At 43.1% G+C, this 24880-nt stretch overlaps 1 protein-coding gene across 3 annotated transcripts in view; it reads right to left on the minus strand.

Annotated features, from left to right (window-relative positions):
- Window positions 1-24880, minus strand: part of RGS8 (regulator of G protein signaling 8) — a 97434-nt gene that overhangs the window by 16249 nt on the left and 56305 nt on the right. The window contains exons 2-3 of one of the 3 annotated variants that reach the window (XM_040360254.1): window positions 19528-19632; window positions 2710-2816 (exon numbers count right to left, since the gene is read on the minus strand). In XM_040360254.1, coding sequence (XP_040216188.1) covers window positions 2710-2816; window positions 19528-19632 — 212 coding nt within the window. Of the gene's footprint in view, window positions 1-2709; window positions 2817-19527; window positions 19636-24880 lie in introns of all 3 variants that reach the window. The other 2 variants (XM_040360252.1, XM_040360255.1) reach the window with 2 other exon arrangements.

A 24880-nucleotide genomic window follows, 5' to 3' on the forward strand; every position in this document is an offset into this window, starting at 1 on the left:
TCATATAAATTACAATACACAGCAATTCCCAGATTAGATCATCCCATCAGATTAAGTAAAAGGACAAGCAATGCTTTTCTGAATGGGTAAGTTTGTTGAGAGGAGCTGATTGTTAGATTGTAGGCAATGTATGGCGAGGAACAGAGGCAGCAGAAAGGACACTGGTGGAGCAGGAAAGCTGTTTGTAATGCTGGAGTGATGAGTTGGTCGTGAAGGCTGAGATGTGACTGTCAACAGTAGGCGAGTGGTCAAGGAGAAATGTGCTGTGTGTGGGGTTTGGGTGAAGGGACTGTGGTAGACATGTGCAGACTGGAATATTTTGTTTTGTTTTTTCGTTTTCGTTTGGAAAATAAATTTATTTAGTTATTCCCGAAAATCGTTTTGATTTATTTTGTTCTTCGTTGGGGAATAGCTTTCGTCCGAAAATCCAATAATACTTGGTTTCTGTCGAATGGGCAAAAGAATATTCGCCGGAACGTCGAATCTTTGTTTGTTCCTGTCTAATGGTCAAAAAAATATTCGACAGAACGTCTAATCTTTACGTCGAATCGTACATTTCCGTTCGAATATTCCGCCTACAAGAATTCTAATGTTGTATGACTAGTAATAATGTCGAATCTATTCTCTATAATGTCGAATCTATTTTCTCATAAATTGAAATCTATTCTCTGTAATGTCAAATCTATTATTTCTATAGTGTCGAATCTTTTCTCTATAATGTCGAATCTTTTCTCTATGATGTCAAATCTTTTCCCTATAATGTCGAATCTCTCTATATCGAATTTTTAACGCAACGAAAACGAAAATAAAGCATTTTTTATGTCAGATCTTTCAGTTTTCGTTTCTTGCACTTTCGTTATCGTTTGTTAAAACGTTAACGAAAAAACCTGATTTTCGGACGAAAATGCATTCTAACGAAAACGAATGCACATGTCTAGACTGTGGTGATATGCAGCTGAGGTAGCCAGGGAAGTGGTGTATAAGGAAAAATCCATATGGAGTCTATGTGGACTTTCATGGTACCCAAAAGGACAACAGACACGTAAATGATCTAAAAAGAGTATTTTTAGAGCAAACTTATCTATGAAGAGACAATAGTTAATCAAAACAGAAAAGGTACAACATAGTATAATTTATATGGCTGGACAAAAACCAAGTTATGGAGATCATCATCATCTATATTACTTGTTTTTGTCCAGCTATATAAATGATACTGTGTTGAACCTTTATTGTTTTTAATTAATTGTTGTCTCTTCATAGATAAGTTTGCTCTTTAAAAACACTCCTGAAGAAGCAGATATAACCATGAAACATGTTGAGAAGATACAGATAAACTTTATGTGATAGACTGTAAGATCCAGCTATTGATAGCACTATCCACACAAAAGAGAATGGTTTTAGTGCTGATGTGAAGGCATAATAAGGTTTTATTAAAAAAGTATGTACTAAAAGAATGTTTTTTAGATCATTTATGTGTCTGTTGTCTATTTGGGTACCATGAAAGTCCACATATCAATTTTTTCATGTAATGATTCTAGGGCGAAGGTACTTTTAAAGGAGTTGTAAAGGAAAAAATTTTTTTTTGCTGAAATGACTGTTTACAGGGTATAGAGACATAATAGTTAACTGATTCCTTTTAAAATTGATTAAAAATAGATAAAAATCAATCATATAATGTACTGTACCTCTAGTTTCATTTTTGCATCTAGATTCGTTTTTGCATGTTATCCTGCCTCTGTGCATGTACAGAGCCATAGAGCAGTGATGGTTTGGAAAATGAAACTAGAATCTCCCAGTACTGTGGTCATCAGGAAACAGACAACCAGGAAGTGTCCAGAACAGAGAAGGATTACAGCAACATCAGAGCAAAAACGAACAATGAGGACATGAAACCAGGACTGCAGTAAGGTAAAGGAAGCTATTTAGCTAAAAAAAATTGTTACATAACTATTGGAACACATCTAATATTTGGGGAAGTGGTGTAGCTGGAAAGGTTAGATAGAAGATCGATATGGACAAGGAGAAGATAATCTCCACCTGATCCAACTATTTACATATGATTGAATTTAACAGAACCGCTACAGATGTACCCTGGCCATCCCTTCTCAGGGGAGTAGCTGAAGGTCATCTAGAGCAGTGGTCATCAACCCTGTCCTGCAGGGCCCACTAACAGGCCAGGTTTTATGTATTACCTTGGGGAGATGCAGTCCAGAATACTGCAATCACTGAGGAGCAAATGATATCAGCTGTGATGTATTTCAGTTATCTTGCAAACCTGGCCTGTTAGTGGGCCCTGCAGGACAGGGTTGATGACCACTGATCTAGAGCAGTGATGGCGAACCTTGGCACCATAGATGTTTTGGAACTACAGTATATTTCCCATGATGCTCATGAACTCTGCAGTGTTGTTGAGCATCATGGGAAATGTAGTTCCAAAACATCTGGGGTGCCAAAGTTCGCCATCACTGATCTAGAGGAATAAGACACCAATTTCCCCAAACTTGATTTCACAGTACAATTTATCTTGATAAAAAAGATCTTCAAATTGGCCTCTAAGTTTGCAATGTATCACTGCTAGCTGAAAAAAAGTTAGAAAATATGTTTGCAGTTTAAATAGGAACTGTCCAAGAAAACAAGTTAATTCTATAAAGTTATGCAGCAACGTCTTGAACAAATACCAGTTACATTTTTGTACTTTGGTATACTCACATTTATGAGACAGGAGTAGATCAAACGACCGAGCCCATCGCCTGGCTTCCTCTACAGTCAGTCGTCTGTGGGAGCGAAAGATATACATAATCCTTGGTTTGCTGGTTCTAGAACACAGGGAACATTAAGAACTGTCTACTGGACACAAAAACAGAGGTAAGACAATGATTTCATACTCTGGAGTCGACCAATGGTAACTCTCTGGGCCAAGGTCCATAATGTAAATCAAATCAATAAAACATCTAATTGGTAATAACTATCATAGGCATTCATATTAATAAAACATACAAATTGTTAGTGTAATTCAGTCTTCAGAAGGACATTCCTAAAAGGGCATATATATATATATAATATATTCTTAAAATAGTGGCAGATCTGGGCTTTTTAGGGGTCATCGGCTTTGTTCTGTTTCCTACAACAAACTGCCATTTTTTGTGTGAGTATTTCCTATACCAACCAGTTTGTGTTTTGATAATGTCAGAGCTGGACTAAGACCGGCCTTGATTAAATTAAATCCACATCAGAAGCCCCCCCCCCCTTTTATCAGAGGTTCCCCCATCACATCTGACTGAGCCCCCCTCCCCTTTACATAAGAGCTCCCCCATCATGAAGTGGGTGGGCTCTGATGTGATGGGGGACCTCTGAGATGATCAGGGACCTTTTTTGTGATGGGAGCCTCTGATGTGAAAGATGGGCTCTTATGTAATGTAATGAACCTTTGACATGATATACATGGGAGCCACCATAACATCAGAGGCACGCTATACATGAGTTCCCCATCAGATCAGAATCCCCTATCACATCAGAGCCTCTTACATCATTAAATTATTATAGTATTGCCATCACAACCCCCCAATCACACAGTCCACAAGCCCCCCCAGTTAAATAGTCCCCCAACACAGAGCCTCCTGGTCATACAGTCCCTCCATCACAGGGCTCCCCAGTTACACATGGAAGGCATAGTGCCCCATCATTGTTGTCAGTTGGAGGAATAGTGTCCCATTGTTGGTATCAACGGGAGGAATAGTGCCCCATCACTGGTGTCCGTGGAAGGAATAGTGTCCCAATGTGTCAATAAGAGAAATAGTGCCCCATTATCGGTGTCAGTGGCAGGAACCATGCCCCACTGTTGCTGACAGTGAGAAGAATATTGCCCCAAGGACCGAATAAAAGCAGGCAAAGGGCCGCATCCGGCCCCCGGGCCACAATTTGGAGACCACTGAGCTATAGGCTTGGCCTCTCTACCAAATTGAATCCAATGTGCCTATTGCTCTTGCATCTTTGTAATGTTTTCTGTTGCTTGCTGCAGATGCAGTGAAAATAACATTGCATTTTACAGTATTGTGTGTAGCCCACATTATGATTCATCCACTGACAGATGTGCCTGTGAAACTACAGTATTAGCACATTAAGCTGAAGGTTAAATGATGTGAAAAGCTTAATGATCTGCACTATCCCAGGAGTAATGTAATACACACTCAAAACATATAATTAATGAAACCCAGATTACTGCAGAAATTTCATTTGTGAGTATAGGGAATAACATTAAACATTTATATGCATTTTAATGAACAAACACAGTAATACAAATGTTATTATTTTATAAAGATATGTGCAATGCATGAAAATGTCATTAAGACTTTTAATGCTGTGATTGGCCAGCCAGCATTTAACCTTGGTTTGGAACGCTAACCCCACCAAATGAAGAAAGCAACATAAGTAAATTAAATAGCACAAATTTAATGTTGCAATGAAAGTAAACCTAATCTTACAGATATGTTATTTTGCTAAGAGCATGATCACACCCCCCCCCCCCCGTCCGCCCACCCACGCCACCCTTACAATGCCCTTATCTTTTTTTTTCGGTCCAGAGTGACAGTGCCATTTTTGGTCTAGCATCACCCAGGGTTAGTATCAGGGCCGGTGTTCTGTCGAGAAGTGCCCCCTATCGAATAGTGCCCACGCATGTGCAGGACGGAGCTACACTCTAGCTAATTTGCCAATCAGCTAGAGTGACGTGACCATGGCGCAAGGGCACATCACAGGAGGCATTTTTCGATGGGAGGCGGAATTTCACGCACACTTTTGAAAGCAATATACAGAACTTGCTGTTGCGGGGCGGGGTTTCAGTCTGCCCAAGGTTGCCTTTGGTCAATTTTTGAACGGCGGCTTTAGTGTCTTAATCGGCGCTTGTTGCCTGTGTCTAAGGCCAGGTTGCAGCACAGACAAAGCCCACCCTTTAACACAGCCACAAGCCGCCCCTCAACAGCGATGCATAATGTAACAGCTACGGTGTCCCTCCTCTCTGTATATTGCTTTCATTAGTGTCTGTGAAATTCCGTCTCCCATTGAAAAATGCCTCCTGTGATGTGTGCTTGCTTGGCAAATCAGCGTCCGCTCCGCTGCTTATTTTACAGGGACCGATTGGGCCAGTAGATACAGAGCACCAGTATGTGTACTTCTACTTCCTGGTAGCAGTGGAACACACAATGGGGTGGACGTGATGGACATGGGAGGTGACACAGCCATCATTTCCGGCTGATGACATCACATCCGCCCCATTGTGCATTCCACTGTCAGCAGGAAGTAGAAGTACACATTACTGGCCTGATTGCTCCCCGTAAAATAAGCAGCGTAGTGGGCAGAACAAGCTGGCTGGCAGAAGTTGCCGCCCCTCTGAAAGTGACACTCAGGTCCCATGGTTCCTCCGGGTCCCATGGTCAGGTCGGCCCTAGTAAGTATTTACTTCAGGGACTTAGATGCCGACTTAGAGATCACACAGTTATGTAAATATTAATGGAAATTGAAGCACCACAGTACTTAGAGATCCAGATACAATTGTATTCGTATAAAAGTCAGGGAGATAGTCCAAAAGGTAGCCAACATGTTTTGATGGTCAAAAAACACCCCCTTCAGCAGGACATGATTGACAATAATGTGAACAGACCAGAAGTGAACTGAACCTTGGGAGGCCAAAACCAGTTGCCGCACTCGGCCCGCCAGTGTGATTTACCTGGCCTGCTGACTGCCCCTTTAACATTGCAGCAATCCCCCTCCCCTCTGCTACCTTTATCACACAAAGACGATAAACATGACAGATCCAGACAAAGGGCGGGACCTTTTGAGTTACGAAGTGGGTGATTGGTTACTAGGCAGCGGGACGGTCCCAGCAATTAATCACTTGCCTTTCATTTGCAAAGACCTGGCCTTTGTCCAGACCTGCCCTGCTTCACGTCTTGTGTGATTAAGGTAGCAGCGGGGGGGGGGGGGGGGCGGTGCTGTGATATTATTGAAGGGGTGACAGTGTAATATCGATGGGGGGGATCTGTTATGAGGGAGTCTGTGATGGGGGAGTCTGTTATGGGGGAGTCTGTTATGGGGGGATCTATTATGGGCGGAGTCTATGATGGGGAGATCTGTGATGGGGGAGTCTGTTATGGCGGAGTCTGTTATGGTGGAGTCTGTTATGGGGGGATCTGTGATGAGAGGAATCTGTGAAATACTAATATGTTTATGTTAATTAAAATTGTTTTTTATTTTAAATATTAAATCATTGTTTCCTGTTTGTTTGCACCACAAATAAGATGTGTGCATAGGAATTTGTTCATATTTTTTTAAACTATAGTCTAGCCCCCCAACAGTCTGAGGAACCGTGAACTGGTCCCCTGTTTAAAAAGTGTAGAGGCTGCCTGCTTAGGAACCAGATAATTTACATCAAAATCATTAGTACTTTAAGATAGCGATACCAGAGAGATAATCCTAGAGGCCCATGCTATTTTCTCACTTTCTTCAGCTATGTACAGTAAATCCCTGCCTGTGCAGTTCTTGGCTGTGTTCACAAATGTCTGCTAAAAATCAGTCTCTGATGTAGCCTTTCACCATGTCATTTGCTACAAAATTACACTGTATCAGTCTCATCACTGGAAGAGAGGTGACGGAGGAAAGGCTTTCTTCTGCCTGCAGGAGACTGATGATATCATCTCAGCCTAAGCGAATCACTTGACTTGAGTTCGTGTACTGTTTTTTTCTATAGTTAAAGATGCAAATTATAAAAAAGTATTATTTTGTTCCTGCATAGGATTTTTTTTGGTAAAGTTGTAAACTTGTAAAGTTACACAAACCTAATATAGTTGCACTGTGTGAATACAAATAAGTGATGATACCAAGTGATAAATAGTGTCCATAAATGGTGCAGGTTGTGGGCTCAATATAACACTCTGTCGAATCTTATCCAGGGTATGATGGACATTTTTTTATTCACAGAGGAATAACTCTACTCATTTTGTCACTTAAAACGAAGAGTGATCTGGCACAGACCACCAGAAAAAGAGTTACTTATGGCAACAGTAATTGGATCAGACTAGATTTATCATAAAAAATCTAAAATTGTATTAGTACTGTATATTGCAAAAGATTTTTTTGCCCAATCAAAAGCCAAATTTTATAAAAGTGCAGTCTCACTAAAAACTGACCAATAGCCGTTAACCGTTATGAAATAATCACCACAAATACACAAACTGAAAAAACACTTGCTGATTGCGTGGACTTTTTTTTTGTGTTTGGTATTTTTATAACACTTACACACGATTGGAAATTCCGACAAGAAAAACGTGGATTTTTTTCCGATGGAATTTTGGCTCAAACTTGTCTTGCATACACATGGTCACACCAAATTCCGACCGTCAAGAACGCGGTGACGTACAACACTACGACGAGCCGAGCAAAAAATTAAGTTCAATGCTTCAGAGCATGCGTCGACTTGATTCCGAGCATGCGTAGGATTTTTCTCAATCGGAATTGCATACAGAGGATCAGAAATTCTGACAAGAAATTTTCCTGTCTGAAAATTTGAGAACCAGCTCTCAAAATTTTCTTGGCAGGAATTCCCACATAAAAATTCCGTTGGAGCCTACACACGGTCGAAATGTCCGACCAAAAGCTCACATCGGACTTTTCCTGTCGGAATTTCCGATCGTGTGTACACGGCAGTACACTTGACCATTTATGGATAATATTTATCAGTTAGTATCATCACATATTTTTATTTACACAGCGCAACTATATTAGGTTTATACATATTTCATGCATATTGTATTTTATGCGTTTGAGTGCAGCTGTGAGGGTTAGTAATTATTTGATTTATTTTAAATATTTGGAAAAGCACCAATCACAGTTTTTATTTGATTAAATTGACTTGTAAAGTTACTGAAAAAATCCCTTCAACAGTCGGGCCAATGCAAAGATGCAAAGCTTTTTCAAATCGAAGTGTGTACACACCATTCCATCCCACAATGGCAGCTTGTGGAGGCTCAGCACGTTTATATAATATACAACAATATTCCAGATCAGGCATAATGCTTCTGAACTTTTTTTACATTATTTAATTTTTTTTGTAAAGGTTTGGAATAAATCCTGTATTTTCTGGATTTTACAAGAAATCCATTAAGCCTGTCGTTTTTAAAAATAATGAAAAGATATGACTAAATGCTTAAAGTGTAGCTCTCAATTTTGCAAAATCCTCTATTTAGTAATGATCCATAATTAGGTTTTTAATTGTAAGAATTACCAGTAGATAATTTGCCTTTGTATGAGATAGCATGTTTGGAAATGTGAGAATCGCAGTGGAAATCTAAGTAACAATTATAAGCAGACAGTACTGCCGCATGCAAAGTCTAACTTCCATTTCATATCTCACTAATGTTTCCTAATTTCTTCCTATATCTCTCTGGCTGTATTTTTGGATGGGTAATTGTCAATAAAAAATGCACAAAGCAACTAATCAGCAATCGTTTTCAATGAACTGACAGCTCTAAACGGATGAAAAGTGAAGTCGTAAAGCCATAGGCATGTGCAGGGGGTGTGCCAGGTGTGCCTGGGCACACCCTAATCACTGGTGTCCATAAGCATATGGCTCTGTGTGCAAGTTTTCTTTCAGTATCCCCAAATTCATAGTCCATGGCTGCAGGGGTCACGGTTGCCACTTACATTGAATTGAGAAGTGTCTCCTTGTTCTTCTGCCACCATACACACACACACGTGTGTTTGAGTTTTGGGGTACACACCCTAATGCAATAGGCTACGCACACCTACGGCACTTACAGGGCTAATAGTGCCAAGAGGAAATTGGAGAGGCATGTCCCAGTGCTGTTTAGGTAGGCAGTGAAGGAGTTGATTGTGGCCTGACAGGGCATCATGATGAATGAATGCCACTTTTCACTTGCCCTAGAGCCAGCCATGAATGTGAATGACATGGGTGAAACATGGCTTCAGCTCTGGTACTTCACCTGTAGAGGAGTTCTCAGATGTGTTTTGCCCTTTTCAGGATTTAAATAAAACTATAGGCAAAACTTTTTCCTGGTACCTCCATGGCAGCATACCTGTGATAGGCTCCCACCTAACTCCTCCAATTAGGACAGTGAATATTATAAAAGTAAAGAGTTATGCCACGTACACACGACGGAATTCCGCTTAAGCTGTCTTGCATACACACGGACACACCAAATTCCGACCGTCAACACGACGAGCCTAGAAAAATGAAAAATTAGCATGTGTGTTTTTTTCTCCGTTGGAATTCCATACAGACGAACAGAATTTCTGATAGAAATTTGTTCTCTTTCTAAGTCGGTCGGAATTTCCGACGAAAAAAGTCCGATGAGGCATACACATGGTCGGAATATCCGATGAAAAAATTCTGTCAGACTTTTTTCATTGGAAATTCCGACCGTGTGTACGTGGCATTAAGACCCCCCCCTCCCCCATCATTCACCTTCTTTCCTCATACCTGACATACAGTTGTCTGAAGCTAGTGTCTTTAACTCTTTCCGTTTGGGTTCAAGCCTCTCCCAAGTGCAGTCCTCACTCTTGGGATGCTAAAAACCCTGATAAGGTGGGGAGCTGTCTCCTAACCAGGAGAGTTGATTCTGCTTTCTGTAGGATGATCGTGGTCCTAAACAGCCAGAACAGTTTACTTTTCTCTCCTTCGCCTCAACTACCGCCAATCCTTTCATTGGTTTATCGTCTTCTTTTAATTGTTTCCCTTTTCTTTCTCTCTTTCTCTGTTCCATGGTATTTTCTTCTCCCTCTTCTTCCTATATCTTTATTTTTTTCTTTCCCAAGCCCACGGGGCTTAAAGTCTTCACCTTCAGCGTCCCTCATGCTCCTCACCGCACATACGCCAGCGTTGGTGTCTCATTGGAGACTCAGAATAGAGGAGAGGCAGGGGGGCTGACCGAGGATCAGTTCTGTGGTGCGTGCATGCGCACTACAGCGGAGGCCGCGACGGCCATCTTGGTTAAGGAAAAGCCTGTATGGTTTGCCCTTAAACTTTTTTTTTCTTTTTCCTCTTTCTCATTTCTTAAATTTCTTCAGCTGTTCCTAATTTAAGGGACCTTGGGCCAAATTCTCAAAAAGTCTGCGTAACTTAAATTTCAGCAGTTAAGTTACACTGACTTAAAATTTCTACCTAAGTGCCCGATCGTCAAAGCACTTAGGTAGAAATTTCAGGCCGTGTAACTTAAGTGCCGCCGTCATAAGGCGGTCCTCCTCTCCTGGGGGCGTTTAAAATTTAAATGAGGCGCGCTCCCGCGCCGGCCGTACTGCGCATGCGTGTGACGTAATTTTCCCGACGTGCAGCGCGCGAACGTAATTAACGCCGGGCGGCTTTGAGAATTTCGACGGGACACTAAAGTTGCGACGGGTGAAAAAAAAAGACGCGCCGGGAAAACAAATAATTAAAAAAAAAAATGACAGCGTCGCTCAGCATGCATTCCTGAGAGGGAGAACTCCATGCCAATTTTCAAAGAAAAAAACGGCATGGGTTCCCCCCCAGGAGCATACCAGGCCCTTAGGTCTGGTATGGGTCGTAAGGAGACCCCCCCACGCCGAAAAATTGACGTAGGGGGTCCCCCTACAATCCATACCAGACCTGTATCCAAAGCACGCTACCCGGCCGGTCAGGAATGGGAGTGGGGACGAGCGAGCGCCCCCCCCCTCCTGAGCCGTGCCAGGCCGCATGCCCTCAACATGGGGGGGTTGGGTGCTCTGGGGCAGGGGGGCGCACTGCGGGCCCCCCCACCCCAGAGCACCCTGTCCCCATGTTGATGAGGACAGGACCTCTTCCCGACAACCCTTGCCATTGGTTGTCGGGGTCTGCGGGCGGGGGCTTATCGGAATCTGGGAGTCCCCTTTAATAAGGGGGCCCCCAGATACCGGCCCCCCACCCTAAGTGAATGGATATGGGGTACATCGTACCCCTATCCATTCACCTGGAGGCAAAAAGTAAAAGTTAATAAACACACAACACAAGGCTTTTTAAAATAATTTATTATTCTGCTCCAGATGCCCCCCCTGTCTTCGTTATTAGCTCAATTACCAGGGGGGGCTTCTTCTTCCACTCTCCGGGGGTCTTCTCCGCTCTGCGGGGGGGGGGGGTTCTTCTTCCGCTCTCCGGGGGGGGGCTTCTCCGGACTCCGGGGGGCTTCTTCCATCTTCTCCCCTCTTCCGCTGTTGACTCGGCGAACCCCGGTTCTTCTGCAGCTCTCCGGTGCCTTCTTCTTCAGCGCTGGCTGCCTGCTATGTTTGTGTGTTAGCTCAATTAGTAACAGGCAGCCGGCGCGGTCTTCTGTGACGTCAGGGTCTTCTGTTCTTCTCTTCCCTTCTTCCGATGTTGCCTCGTCGCCTGTTGTCGCTGTAATGATGGAAGCGCGCCTTGCATCCCATTTATATAGGCATCACCGTCCCATCATGCTCCGGCAGGTACCCACGTGGTGGGTGCACGTGGGTAGGCACCCACCACGTGGGTACCTACCGGAGCATGATGGGACGGTGATGCCTATATAAATGGGATGCAAGGCGCGCTTCCATCATTACAGCGACAACAGGCGACGAGGCAACATCGGAAGAAGGGAAGAGAAGAACAGAAGACCCTGACGTCACAGAAGACCGCGCCGGCTGCCTGTTACTAATTGAGCTAACACACAAACATAGCAGGCAGCCAGCGCTGAAGAAGAAGGCACCGGAGAGCTGCAGAAGAACCGGGGTTCGCCGAGTCAACAGCGGAAGAGGGGAGAAGATGGAAGAAGCCCCCCGGAGTCCGGAGAAGCCCCCCCCGGAGAGCGGAAGAAGAAACCCCCCCCCCGGAGAGCGGAGAAGACCCCCGGAGAGTGGAAGAAGAAGCCCCCCCTGGTAATTGAGCTAATAACGAAGACAGGGGGGGCATCCGGAGCAGAATAATAAATTATTTTAAAAAGCCTTGTGTTGTGTGTTTACTAACTTTTACTTTTTGCCTCCAGGTGAATGGATAGGGGTACGATGTACCCCATATCCATTCACTTAGGGTGGGGGGCCGGTATCTGGGGGCCCCCTTATTAAAGGGGACTCCCAGATTCCGATAAGCCCCCGCCCGCAGACCCCGACAACCAACGGCAAGGGTTGTCGGGAAGAGGTCCTGTCCTCATCAACAGGGGGACAGGGTGCTCTGGGGTGGGGGGGCCCGCAGTGCGCCCCCCTGCCCCAGAGCACCCAACCCCCCCATGTTGAGGGCATGCGGCCTGGCACGGCTCAGGAGGGGGGGGACGCTCGCTCGTCCCCACTCCCATTCCTGACCGGCCGGGTAGCGTGCTTTGGATATGGGTCTGGTATGGATTGTAGGGGGACCCCCTACGTCAATTTTTCGGCGTGGGGGGGTCTCCTTACAACCCATACCAGACCTAAGGGCCTGGTATGCTCCTGGGGGGGAACCCATGCCGGTTTTGAATTTAAAAATTGCCGTGGAGTTCTCCCTCAGGAATGCATACCAAATGCCGTCGCTGGAACGGGCCTTTACAATGTGTGACTAACTTTCCACATTATAAAACCAGCCCTAGTTTTGCGCAGGCAAATTCGGAACTTACGCAGAAATCACAGTGCTGAAATGCTTTGAAAATCTGCTTAAGTCCTCATTTGCATACGCAAAGCTGCATTTCAATGAGAAATGCCCCCAGTGGCGGATGCGGTACTGCATCCTAAAATCTGACCGTGTAAGTGTCTTACACATGTCAGATTTTCTGCCTAACTTTGGAAAAAGCCTTTTGAGAATCGTTTCCAAAGTTAGGCACAGGGATACGCAGGCTGAACAGCAGTTAAGTCTGCGTATCTCTTTTGAGAATCAGGCCCCTTGTTTTTTTCCTACTTAATAGCCCGGAGCTTCAGTGTGATTGTGCTGCCTGTTGAGGAAAGGTTGTCTGCACTGGGAGTACCTGGAAGCCGCACTCTGTTTTCTATGTGGTAAATTAAACTTTACACCTATTTTTTTTTTTTTTTATTGACTTTCTTTCTTTCTTTCTTGTGCAAATTTAAACTCCTTTTCTTTTTTTTCCTGTCTTTCCAGATGCTCTGGCTGTCAACAGATTTAGGCCCCTTTCACACCACTGCGACTTTACTGCAATTTTACCACGATTTAGCGGCAATTTCAGGGAATGCCTGTGTAAGTGCCTGTGTAAGTGGCAAAATTGGACCAAAGTAGTGCAGGGACTACTTTCAGGTCTAAACGACTTGAAGTCGTGCTAATATGAATGGTTGTTATTGGAAATCATGGGAAACAACTTGTCATGCTACTATGCCATCACAAATTGTGGGACAAGTCGAACAAGTGTGAAGGGGCCTATGAGTTGATCACCAACAAATCAAGACCCTCACCTTCTTCAAAGGTAAAAACAGGCCATTTGAAAAAAATGAAAAAGAGTGCATCATAGTGGTACGTTTCCAGGCCTGTATGACAGAAGAGCTCTAAGAGGACCTCTAGGCGTCATGAGGAAGCTTAAGCTTCTGTGGCAAGTCACCACACTCATTCCTCTAGAAACAGGGAAAAAACCCTGGGAATCGATCACTCCGTCCCTGAGATCCCTCCATTGGCTGGCTGTAAAGCACAGAGTCACTTTTAAGGCCCTATGCCTGACACACAAATGTGTACACGGAAGCGCCCCCGAATATTTGGTTAAGAAAATAAAATACCAAAACCTCAATCGCGTTCTTCAATCAACTAACCAAAAACTACTCTAAATCCCCAAATTCTGTTACAAGACCAAAGGAGAACAAAGATTTGCAGTTCAAGGACCTCGACTGTGGAACACATTAATATCCAAATGAAAATTGATCACCAGGCCTTCAGAAAAAAACTTAAGACCCACCTATTCTGAAAAAAAAAAATAGAAGGAAAATGGATGCCAAGCGCCTTGAGGTGATTCAGTTCGCATTTGTAGCGCTATACAAGTTATTCACTCACTCACACTGATCCAGGCATCAATCAAGTGGGAGCAGAAGGCATCGATTCTCCCTCCCCTCCCCTAGACACGGATGGGCTTGTGGAGCCACTCCGCTACTGGATAAACTGGTCTGAAAAAACAGTTTCCAAGACTATGCTGCTGAAAGACAGATGGAGAGTCAGCAGGTAACAGACTTAATTAAAAAAGTCATCAATGACTCAATTTCGGAATTAGTAACTTCCATGCCTTCACAACAGGCAACCACTCAAATGCATGTGCATGGGGGAGAGCTGTCCCTCCCAGGACCTTCTACACCACCAGTTGTTCCTCCAACTGACAAAGATATTTCCAAAGAGTCCTCTGATGAGACAAAGCCATCAGGTTTCACCTTCTCGTTAGTCCAGCCATTTGTCCTGGCAGTCAAACAGGCAATAGGCTGGGAGGAAGCAAAGGAGCCTCCTAGAAAGGCAAAAAGTTATTTTTTTAAGGAAACGTCTTTCCTATTTTCCACTTATGGAGAAAGTTAAAGGCCTCATAGAAGATGAGTGGAAGAGACGGAAAAAAGACGTTCTCTTAATCATCTAAATCAGTTATATCGGATTCGGCGACACTGGATAATCCACCAGTAATGGATGCAGCTGTGGTCCGCTTGGCAAAAAAATATGACCTTGCCGATGGACGATCAAGTCACGTACTCATCTTCAGGCCTTGGATTGTCTGAGTCTGATAGGGTCTATGTCGGCTTACATTCCAATGGTGCCATGGGCTCATTGGCACCTCCGATACTTCCAACATGGATTCTTTGGAGGAAACAGACCCTGATCCAACAGACTAGTCTCAGAAATCCCATGAGGAGGGGTTTCCTGTGGTGAACAAAGAGAGAGGCCCTCTCAAACCCGCGTCAGCTGCAAGGTCTCTCATTGACCATAATTACTACAGATGTCAGCACAAAGGGCTGGGGAGCACATTGCGGCCAGGTCGCAATACAGGGAAGATGGGACATTCCGGCGGTGGGAATAGTCTCAAATGTCCTTGAGATTCATGTGGCCTTTCAAGCATTGGTAGCCTTGGCTCCTCAGATTTAGCACAAGCCATTGTTGCTATGCGTTGACAACAGGGCAGCAGTGTGCTATGTCCAACGCCAGGGAGGAAAACACAGCAAACCATTATTGAGAGAAGTCGAGCCCATTATGCTGTGGGCAAAGAAAAACCTTATAGACCTCAAACCGGTCTGCCTACCAGGTTACTTGAACGAGGAGGCAGATCACCTCTAGCAAAACTTTTAAAACAAGGAGTGGTCCCTCCATCCACTAGTATTCAATTGGATAGTGGAACTATGGGGTCTTCCGGAAATATTTTCACCTCAGTGGTCAACACGAAGCTACCGAGGTTCGTGTCACGCCTACCCCATCCCAAGGAGTAAGCAGTGGATGCTATGACCAGTACTTGGTTATGCCAGACAGCAAATGCCTTTACTCCACGGCCTCTAAATTCAAGGTTTCTTTCGAAGCTGCTGAATACGTCACTAACTGTAACAGCGATACTTCCGTAGTGGCAAAGGGCATCTTTGCCACTACGGAAGTATCGCTGTTACAGTTAGTGACGTATTCAGCATGGTTTCCCCTGGCAATGCACCGGAGCACCCGATCAAGATTCCACTCATAGGGGAGGTGGGATTTAGAAAAATAAAAAAGGTGAGTGAGTGAGTGAGTGAGTGAGTGAGTGAAAAACGTATATAGCGCAACACATGCGAACTGAATCGCCTCTGGGCTTTAAGTTAAGCCTTTAAGTTATAACAAGAAGGGAACTAAGGACTGAGTTGACTTTGACTTTCTTGATATGCATACTTGCTCCAGGTCAGTAAATCCTAGTACACACCAGCAGGTTGAATAAAAACTGACAGCTCAGAGCTGCTGAACTAACAATCTGATGTTAGTATAGTGATCTCCCCTGCTGTGCTATTGTGTTCTGACAAAGGATCAAATGCCACCCCCCCAACCGGTGCTCCATTGGCTGAGCACTGATTCTGGTTTTCCAGCATGCTCACTCGACGGAAGCCAAACAAAAGGCTGGCTTCTGTCGGACTGGCTGCCATACACACGGGCCGAATGTCGGATGTTTTTTTATTGAACTGGCCAATGTTGCCTGACTTTCGGCCCATGTGAACTAGGCTTAACTCAGAAAGTACTGTAGAGAGAGAGTCAACTAACTCCCTGGCAGGTGTATTTCCAGAAGGAGCTTGGCTTGATTATTTGAAAAAACTGTCAGCTGATGATGGGCCATAAATATGTGTCAGAGAATCTATTACTAATGTAGACCATCACACAAATGATTGTGTGTTATTGGATTGAATTTTGTGCTACCACTTCTGTTTTAGAATGCTGTACGGATTAAAAGCCAAATCAGCCATGAATTGTTGGGTCACGCTAGCCTGAAGCTTTTTAATGTAATTAAGCTTTCAACTGGACTGACGTCCGGTTTATAGTGTTCAACAATAATCAGTGGTTTTTCAGAGAAGTTCTGTGTGTGCTAAGAAAATGCTAAACTGAAAACAATTGTCTATGTAATCCCATGCTACCCCTTCCTTGGAATGGAGATGTAAGATAAAAATGTAATTTTATGTTTTCGCAGAACTTTCCATTTTTGTTTTTTTAGAAACTGGCATTCATGTAACAACACCACCATCATCTGATATCCAACCTCTGTTATTTGTAACCTGCTGAAACCATGAAGAACAGCAACGGTGTAACTACAAACTACTGATTCATTATTAGTTAAATGAGGTACCTCAGCAGATTATTATAAATCCATTGCTCCATTGATGGGCTGATAAAGGGTAGAGAATAGCATCAATCAGCGATATGTGGATTGGTCAAGTTCATTAAATGATCTGGTTAACTGTTCAATAGTATTGGACAATTTACTACTTTGTTGTCTTTACAAGAGAGGCAACAGGACCTCCCAAGTAGGAAGACTGTACTCCAGTAGAATATTTAAAAAAGTTTATGGTCCATAATATGTAAATGGTGTCAGACCATAGGCGTGCACAGGGGGTATGCCAGGTGTGCCTGGGCACACCCTAATCACTGGTGTACATAAGCATATATCTCTGTGTGCAGGCAGGGCTGCCATCAGGGGGTACAGGCAGTACACCTGTAAGGGACCCGGATGGCAACCCCGCTTTTTTTTTTGTAAGGGGTCCAGAAGTCCCCAGGGCCCCGGGTGGCAGCCCCGCATTTTTTTTATTTTTTTTTTTTATAAAAAAATACTTATTTTTTATTTTTTATTAAAGGGCCCAGAGGTCCCCAGGGCCCCGGATGTCAACCCCCCTTTTTTTAAATACATTTTTTATATATGTTTTATTTCTTTTTTTTATTTTTATTTCTTTTTTTTTATATATATATATATATATTTTTAATTAAAGGGCCCAGAGGTCCCCAGGGGCCTGGAGGTGCCCAGGGCCCCGGATGGCAACCCCCCTTTTTTTTATATAAAAAACATTAAAAAAGAAAATATTTTTTTCTTTTTATTCCTTTTTTTATATATGTAAAATTATTATTTTTTTTATATATTTTTTATGTATTTTTTTTATTAAAGGGCCCAGAGTTCCCCAGGGCCCCGGATGGCAACCCCCCTTTTTTTTATTTATTTTTTATAAATGTAATTTTTTTTATTTTTTTTTAAAGGGCCCAGAGGTTTATTTATTTTTATTAAAGGACCCCGAGGTCCTCAGGGCACTGGATAGCAACCCCCCTCTTTTTTTTTTATAAAAAAAACATTTTTTTTTTATATATATATTTTTTATTTCTTTTTTTTTTCTTTTTATTAAAGGGCCCAGAGGTCCCCAGGGCCCCGGGTGGCTACTCCCCCTTTTTTTATAATTATTTTTTTTATATATTTTTTTTCCTCATTTCTTTTTGTTTGTAAAGGCCCCCCCCCTCGCTTCTCAATTAGCGGCGGCACCCCCCGCTTCTCAATTTCAGGCGGCAGCACCCCTCCCCCCTGGTTCTCTGCTCCAGGGGGCCCATGCCTGAAGCTGTGTAAGGGGCCCCATAATTCCTGATGGCGGCCCTGTGTGCAGGATCTCTTTCAGTATCCCCAAATTTACAATCAACGGCTGCAGGGGTCAGGGTTGCCACTTACATTGAATTTAGAAGTGTCCCTTCGTTCTCCTGCCACCATACCCATACACACACACACGTGTGTTTGAGTTTTGGGGTGCACACCCTAACGCAAAAATTAGGAACAAAAACTGGATGGCCGCACTCCAAAATACTTAAAAAAGTTGTCTTTAATATTCAACTGTACACACACAGTCACTGCAACCAACGGTGACGCCGACGCGTTTCGCACTTACAACTAGTGCTTAATCATGGCCATGATTAGCCATGATTAAGCACTAGTTGTAAGTGCAAAACGCGTCGGCTATCCTGTATTCTGTTGGTTGCAGTGACTGTGTGTGTACAGTTGAATATTAAAGAGAACTTTTTTAAGTATTTTGGAGTGCGGCCATCCAGTTTTTGTTCATAATTTTTGCTATTACCACAAGCACCGCCAGCACCTTGGTAGCTCAACTGCCCTTGATTGCTCACGGGGCTCACCTGGAGCGGTGACAACATTTCTGTCTAACGCAAAAATTAAGATTGCTCTAGCTGACCTATTTCAGAAAATGTTGGTTACTTGGTTGACTCTGCTATCAATACCTTCAGTGACTCAAAACAAGCATGGGAATCAAGAAAAGTCAGAAATAAGTAAATGTCCCTATCCACTTGACCAGAATGACTGCCAAAGAACTAGTGTTTTGGGAGGGGGTGTCAGCAATGACAGCCCTTACATGTTCTCATAGCAGGTTTTAGTTAAATAGTCAGCACTATCTGTGTTGATGATGAGGGAATCGTGCAAATTTCTTACCTGCTACCTGTGGCTGCAGGAAATAAATTTGCACCATCTATGGTTGACCTCAGGTGTTAGCTTTAATCCATCTCTGCCTATATATAGGTCCTTTATGAAGTATAGAATGGCAAATTATACACATAATTATACATTATACATTTTCTACCATTCCCCCGATTCATCTATAATCTGTTTGAAGATTTGGTGCATTTTTAAAAGCCTTTGGCCACAAACATTAGTCTCATCCTCATCCCAACTGAATCACATTTGCTCCCGTTTTCCTAACACTTGGATTTTTCATTGTTCTTAGATCTTTGACTCATTCAGCATATTTCTAATACAGCCATTTATACATTCACTGGCACCATTCACTTTAAAACATTTTGAAATGGTGAATCATTGTTGGCATTGATTTCTATGAAGACTGACTGCACTCAATCCCTTCCGTCAACTATGATTTTATTCATCATTCATCATTCATTTTACGCCCTGGAAATTAGGATTTTGGCCAAAAAGCATGTCCTGACCCCATAACTTCCCTACTCAACAGAACAAGAACTGGCTACAGGCCTGCACCTGCAGTCAAATGATGAGAACATTTGATAACTATGGAAACCCAACATGCTTGATTACACTCCATTCGCAAAGCACAGAAATGCAAGTATGTATAGATGTGCCAACTTACTTAAGGGCCTGATTGTGCTTGGTGTCACACTGAAGAGTGGAGAAGTCACTGAGCGAATCGGACTTCTGTGATAAACAGCTCAGGTGAGTGCGGATTCCTCGGCTCCTGCTGGGGATCAGAAGACAATGGTCAAAAAAAAATCAGTGCAAACACACATTGATGCAGACAATAGATGTGAACACGGCTTTGTTTATATAGATAGATAGATATCATACCAATCAGTAAATGTTTAATGAAATAACATTTTTATACCGTAATGATAACACAATGACAATTACAATGATACATGTGTGGTTTTGTACAACTTTCTGTTTACCATTTACAAGCTTGAATAAAGAAAACCTGGTAGAAAAAAAATGGCAACCCCCTCATCAAGATCCTGGGCCAGATTCTCAAAGAATCGGCGTTGGCGTAGTGTAAGCCATTTACACCACGCCACCGCAACTTACAGGAGCAAGTGCCGTATTCTCCAAGCACTTGCTCCGTAATTTGCGGCGGCGTAGTGTAAATGGCCCGGCGTATGGGCGCGCAATTCAAAGGGGGCGGCTTGTATTCAAATTAAGCGCGCCCCCACGCCGATCGAACTGCGCATGCGCCGGGCGGAAAAAGAGCCCAGTGCGCATGCTCCAGCTCACGACGGAAAACGTCAATGACGCCGACGTGAGCGTCATTGACGTAAAGTCGTATTCGTGAATGACTTAGTAAAACGAAGTAACCGACGTAAAAAGACGACGCTGACCCGACGCCATACTTAACATGGCATACGGCGGACTGGCGTAAGGTTACCCCTCATATAGCAGGGGTAACCTTACGCTTACGGAAACGACGTAAACGACGACTACGCGACACAAATTCGTTCGGGAATCGGCATATCAGGCTCATTTGCATAGTCAAATGAGAACTGAACGTAAACGCCACCTAACGGCCAGTATCGAATTACATCTAAGATCCGACAGTGTAAGTGACTTACACCTGTCGGATCTTGGCCGTATCTATGCGAAAATGATTCTAGGAATCACTCGCATAGATACCCGGGGCCAAAAACAGAGATACGACGGTGTTTCCTGAGATACACCGTCGTAACTCTTTTGAGAATCTGGCCCCATGTCTTAAGCCTCGTAAACGCGATCGGACTTCCAGCGGACTTTTCCGTGGATTTTGGTCCGAAGGGCGTTGGCCGTGAACTTGTTCTGCATACAGACGGCCCAACATTTTCAGCCATCAAAACCTAAGTATGTGTTTTTTCTTCTTTTTAGCGCCACCCTTTGGGCAACTTCTGATAATGTTGTCTTAGGCTCCATGCACACTGAAGCTGATAAACTGCAGTTTATTGGCGTTTTGGCTTTTTTCTTAAAGCCCATAAACTGAACTCTATGTTAGCCTATGTGCCCATGCACACCTGGGCGTTTTTTAGTGTTAATGAGCTTTGAAGTTTATTGGCTTTTTTCTGAACGCCTGAAATTTGCATTCAAAGTGCCATTTTTCGGCGGAAAAAAAGCCAAAAAAAGCAAAACGCTCAAAAACGGCCAAAAGCGCTTAAAAACGCTCAAAAACTCTGGCGCTAGTGTTTTTTTTTGCGTTTTTTTATCCATTGAAAAAAAAAAAGTAAAAAAAAGAAAAAAGCTACACTCAAAAACGCTGATTAAAGCTATTGCAAAAATGCTAAAAACCGTTGAAAGGCTCACTGCAAAGCTACTGGTGTTTTTTTATAGCTTTTATCAGCTTCAGTGTGCATGGAGCCTAATGCCACGTACACACGGTCGTTTTTTGTGATGAAATAAAACAACGTTTTTAATCATGAAACAAAACAACGTTTTTCAAACTTCATTTAAAAAAAACGACGTTGCCTACACACCATCGTTTTTTCAAAATGCTCTAGCAAAGCGCGGTTACGTTCAGCACGTACGACGGCACTCTGTTCCATTCAAGCTCGCGTCATAACTTGCTTCTGAGCATGCGCGGGTTTAAAAAACGTCGTTTTACCCACACACTATCATTTTAAATGACACAAAAAAACGACATAAAAAATTGAAGCATGCTCAGATTTTTTTTTTGTTTTTCAGAAGACATAAAACAACATTTTCCCCACACACGGGTCATTTTAAAAGACGTTTTAAAAAATTTTGTTTTTTTTCATCACAAAAAACAACCGTTTGTACGTGGCATTAGGCTCCATGCACACTGAAGCTGATAATAGCTATAATAAAATGCCAGTAGCTTTGCAGGGAGCCTTTCAACGTTTTTTTTAGCGTTTTTGCAATAGCTTTAATCAGCGTTTTTGAGTGTAGCCTTTTTCTCTTTGACTTTTTTTTTTTAACGGATAAAAAATGCAAAAAAACTATGGTGCCAGCATTTTTGAGAGTTTTTAAGCGTTTTTGGGCGTTTTTAAGCGTTTTTGGGCGTTTTGCGGTTTTTAACGTTTTTTCCCACCGAAAAACTGCACTTTTAACGCACATTTCGGGCGTTCAGAAAAAAGCCAATAAACTCAATAGCTCATTAACACTAAAAAACGCCCAGGTGTGCATGGGCACATAGGCTAACATAGAGTTCAGTTTATGGGCTTTAAAAAAAAAAAGCCAAAACGCCAATAAACTGCAGTTTATTAGCTTCAGTGTGCATGGAGCCTTAATGTTTAACATTGGTTCTGAGCATGCGTGTTTGTACTTTGGATTTTAGTTGGACGGATTTGTGTACACATGATCGGATAATATGACATAACAGATTTATTGTCAGACAGTTGGTGAGCATCAACAGCCAACATTTGTTGTCCTTAATTCAGCCAACAATTGTCTGATGGAGCATACACATGGTCGGATTATCCGACACAACACGTCCATCAGACAATTATGGCCATAAAATTGGTTTGTGTGTATGAGGCTTTAGGCATATTCTGGTTCCCCACAACGCCAGTTCCCACCACTGATAGCTCCACAAAGTCACCAGCAATGGACAATACCTAGCAGAAAACGCATATGAACTTTTAAGAGATTAGGGGTAGTTGTTCTTAAATCAGAAGAGTCTGTAGTTCATTAGTTTGTGATTCTCCTGAATATTTGCCATATGGCTTTTAACAATAGATATAGTGGTAAAGTATTGAGAGATTATTTTACTTCCACTTAAACTTGGATCAGTTTTGTGTGTACTGCCAGGGCCCTCTAAAAAGTTCTACCTACCTCAGCCAGTGGTTGTGTGTGTCACACATACAGCTACAGGCATTTTCACTTTTCATCATTGAAAAAAAATTATTGGTACTTGCTAGCACAGATATACACCGATTAGCCATAACTTTATGCCTACTGACAGGTTGAGTAAATAACACTGGTTTATTGTTACAATGACAACTGAAAGTCATAGGGATATTCTAGACAGCGAGAAAACATGTCCATGAAGTTAATGGCCCAGATTCACGTAGGAGATACGACGGCGTATCTCCAGATACGCCGTCGTATCTCTGAGTGTGAGACGTCGTATCTTGGCGCCTGATTCAAAGAATCAGATACGCCAGAATTTGTATAAGATACGACCAGCGTAAGTCTCCTACGCCGTCGTATCTTAACTGCATATTTACGCTGGCCGCTAGGGGCGTGTATGCTGATTTATGCCTAGAATATGTAAATCAGCTAGATACGCCTATTCACGAACATACGCCCGGCCGTCGCAGTACAGATACGCCGTTTACGTAAGGCTTTTTCCGGCGTAAAGTTACCCCTGCTCTATGAGGCGTAGATGAGGCGTACCAATGTTAAGTATGGACGTCGGGCCAGCGTCAAATTTTCCGTTGATTACGTTGCGTAAGTCGTTCGCGAATAGGGCTGTGCGTAATTTACGTTCACGTCGAAAGCATTGGCTTTTTGCGGGTTAATTTGGAGCATGCGCACTGGGATACTTTCACGGACGGCGCATGTGCCGTTCGGAAAAAGCGTAATTTACGTGGGGTCACAATACATTAACATAATACACGCCCACATCTTCCACATTTGAATTAGGCGGGCTTACGCCGGCCTATTTACGCTACGCCACCGCAACTTTGCTTTGTAAATACTGCACTTGCCTGTCAAAGTTGCTGAGGCGTAACGTAAATAGGATACGTTACGTCCGCACGAAGATGCGCTCTCCTACGTGAATCTGGCCCAATGTGTTCAAAGCAGAAAAAAAATGTGTATGGGGCTGTGTACCTGCAGACCGGTCAGGGAGCCCATGCTGACCCATGTCCACAGCCAAAAGTGCCTACAACGGGCATGTGAGAATTGGAACTGGACCACAGAGAAATGGAAGAAGGTGGCCTGCTCTGATTAATTATGTGGCTGACCAAGTGTGTGTTCATCGCTTACCTGGGGATAAGATGGCACCAGGATGCATTAGGGGGAGGAAGGCCACTCTGCAGAGGCAGTGTGATGCATTTGGCAACATTTTGCCTTGGGTACAGCCAATCATGTGGACAAGTATCACCTTCCTAAACGTTGCTGCTGATCAAATACACCACTTTATGAAAACAGTATTTCCTGATAGCAGTGACTTGTTTCAGCTGTATAATGCCCCTTGCCACACTGAAAAATGGTTCAAGAAAGGTTTGAGGAACACAACAACAACTTTGAGGTGTTGACTTTGCCTCCGAATTCTCCAGATCTCAATACAATTGAGCATCTGTGGGATGTGCTGGCAAAACAAGTCCAAACCATGGAGGTCCCACCTTGCAATTTACAGGACTGCTACTGTTGGTTTGGAGGCCAGATACCACAGCATACATATAAGTCTAGTGGCATCCATGCCTCAATGGGTGAGGGCTGTTTTGGTGGCAAAATGGGGCCTACTCAATATTAGGTGGGTGGTCATAAAGCTAAGGCTGATCCGTGTATTCTAACAAGCTGAAAAATCCCCCTGTTATCTCTACAAGCAGTTCTAAGGTTCTGAAGAACTCAATATCGTCCTTTCGAGAAAAAAAAATGTATAACAGATACATAACATATTAAGCTCTTGGAGGCAGTTATTATATAAAAAGCAACTCTGTAACAGATCTGTGGAAATGAATAACATTTGTAAATGATCAAACTACAGTAAGAAATACGAAGTAAACCTTTTAAAGGCCAGAAGTGACAATTCAATTTTCTCTGTAGAAATGTAGCTTTACGGTGATACCATTTATTGGATAATTACGTATATTGTTGTGCAAGTGTTCAAAGCATGCTGCCCTTTTCTTTAGACAATTCTACAGAGTGTTGTAATAATGTCTAACATGGTACAACACTCTGTAGAAATGGAAATGATTCTTTCACAAGGGAGCCCAGTTACAGTATAAAGCAGGTGTATGACCTTACAGTTACCATAGCTGAGCACTAGTAAAAATGTACAGCCC

Source organism: Rana temporaria, chromosome 7 (genome assembly GCF_905171775.1).
Source record: "Rana temporaria chromosome 7, aRanTem1.1, whole genome shotgun sequence".
Taxonomy (NCBI): domain Eukaryota; kingdom Metazoa; phylum Chordata; class Amphibia; order Anura; family Ranidae; genus Rana; species Rana temporaria.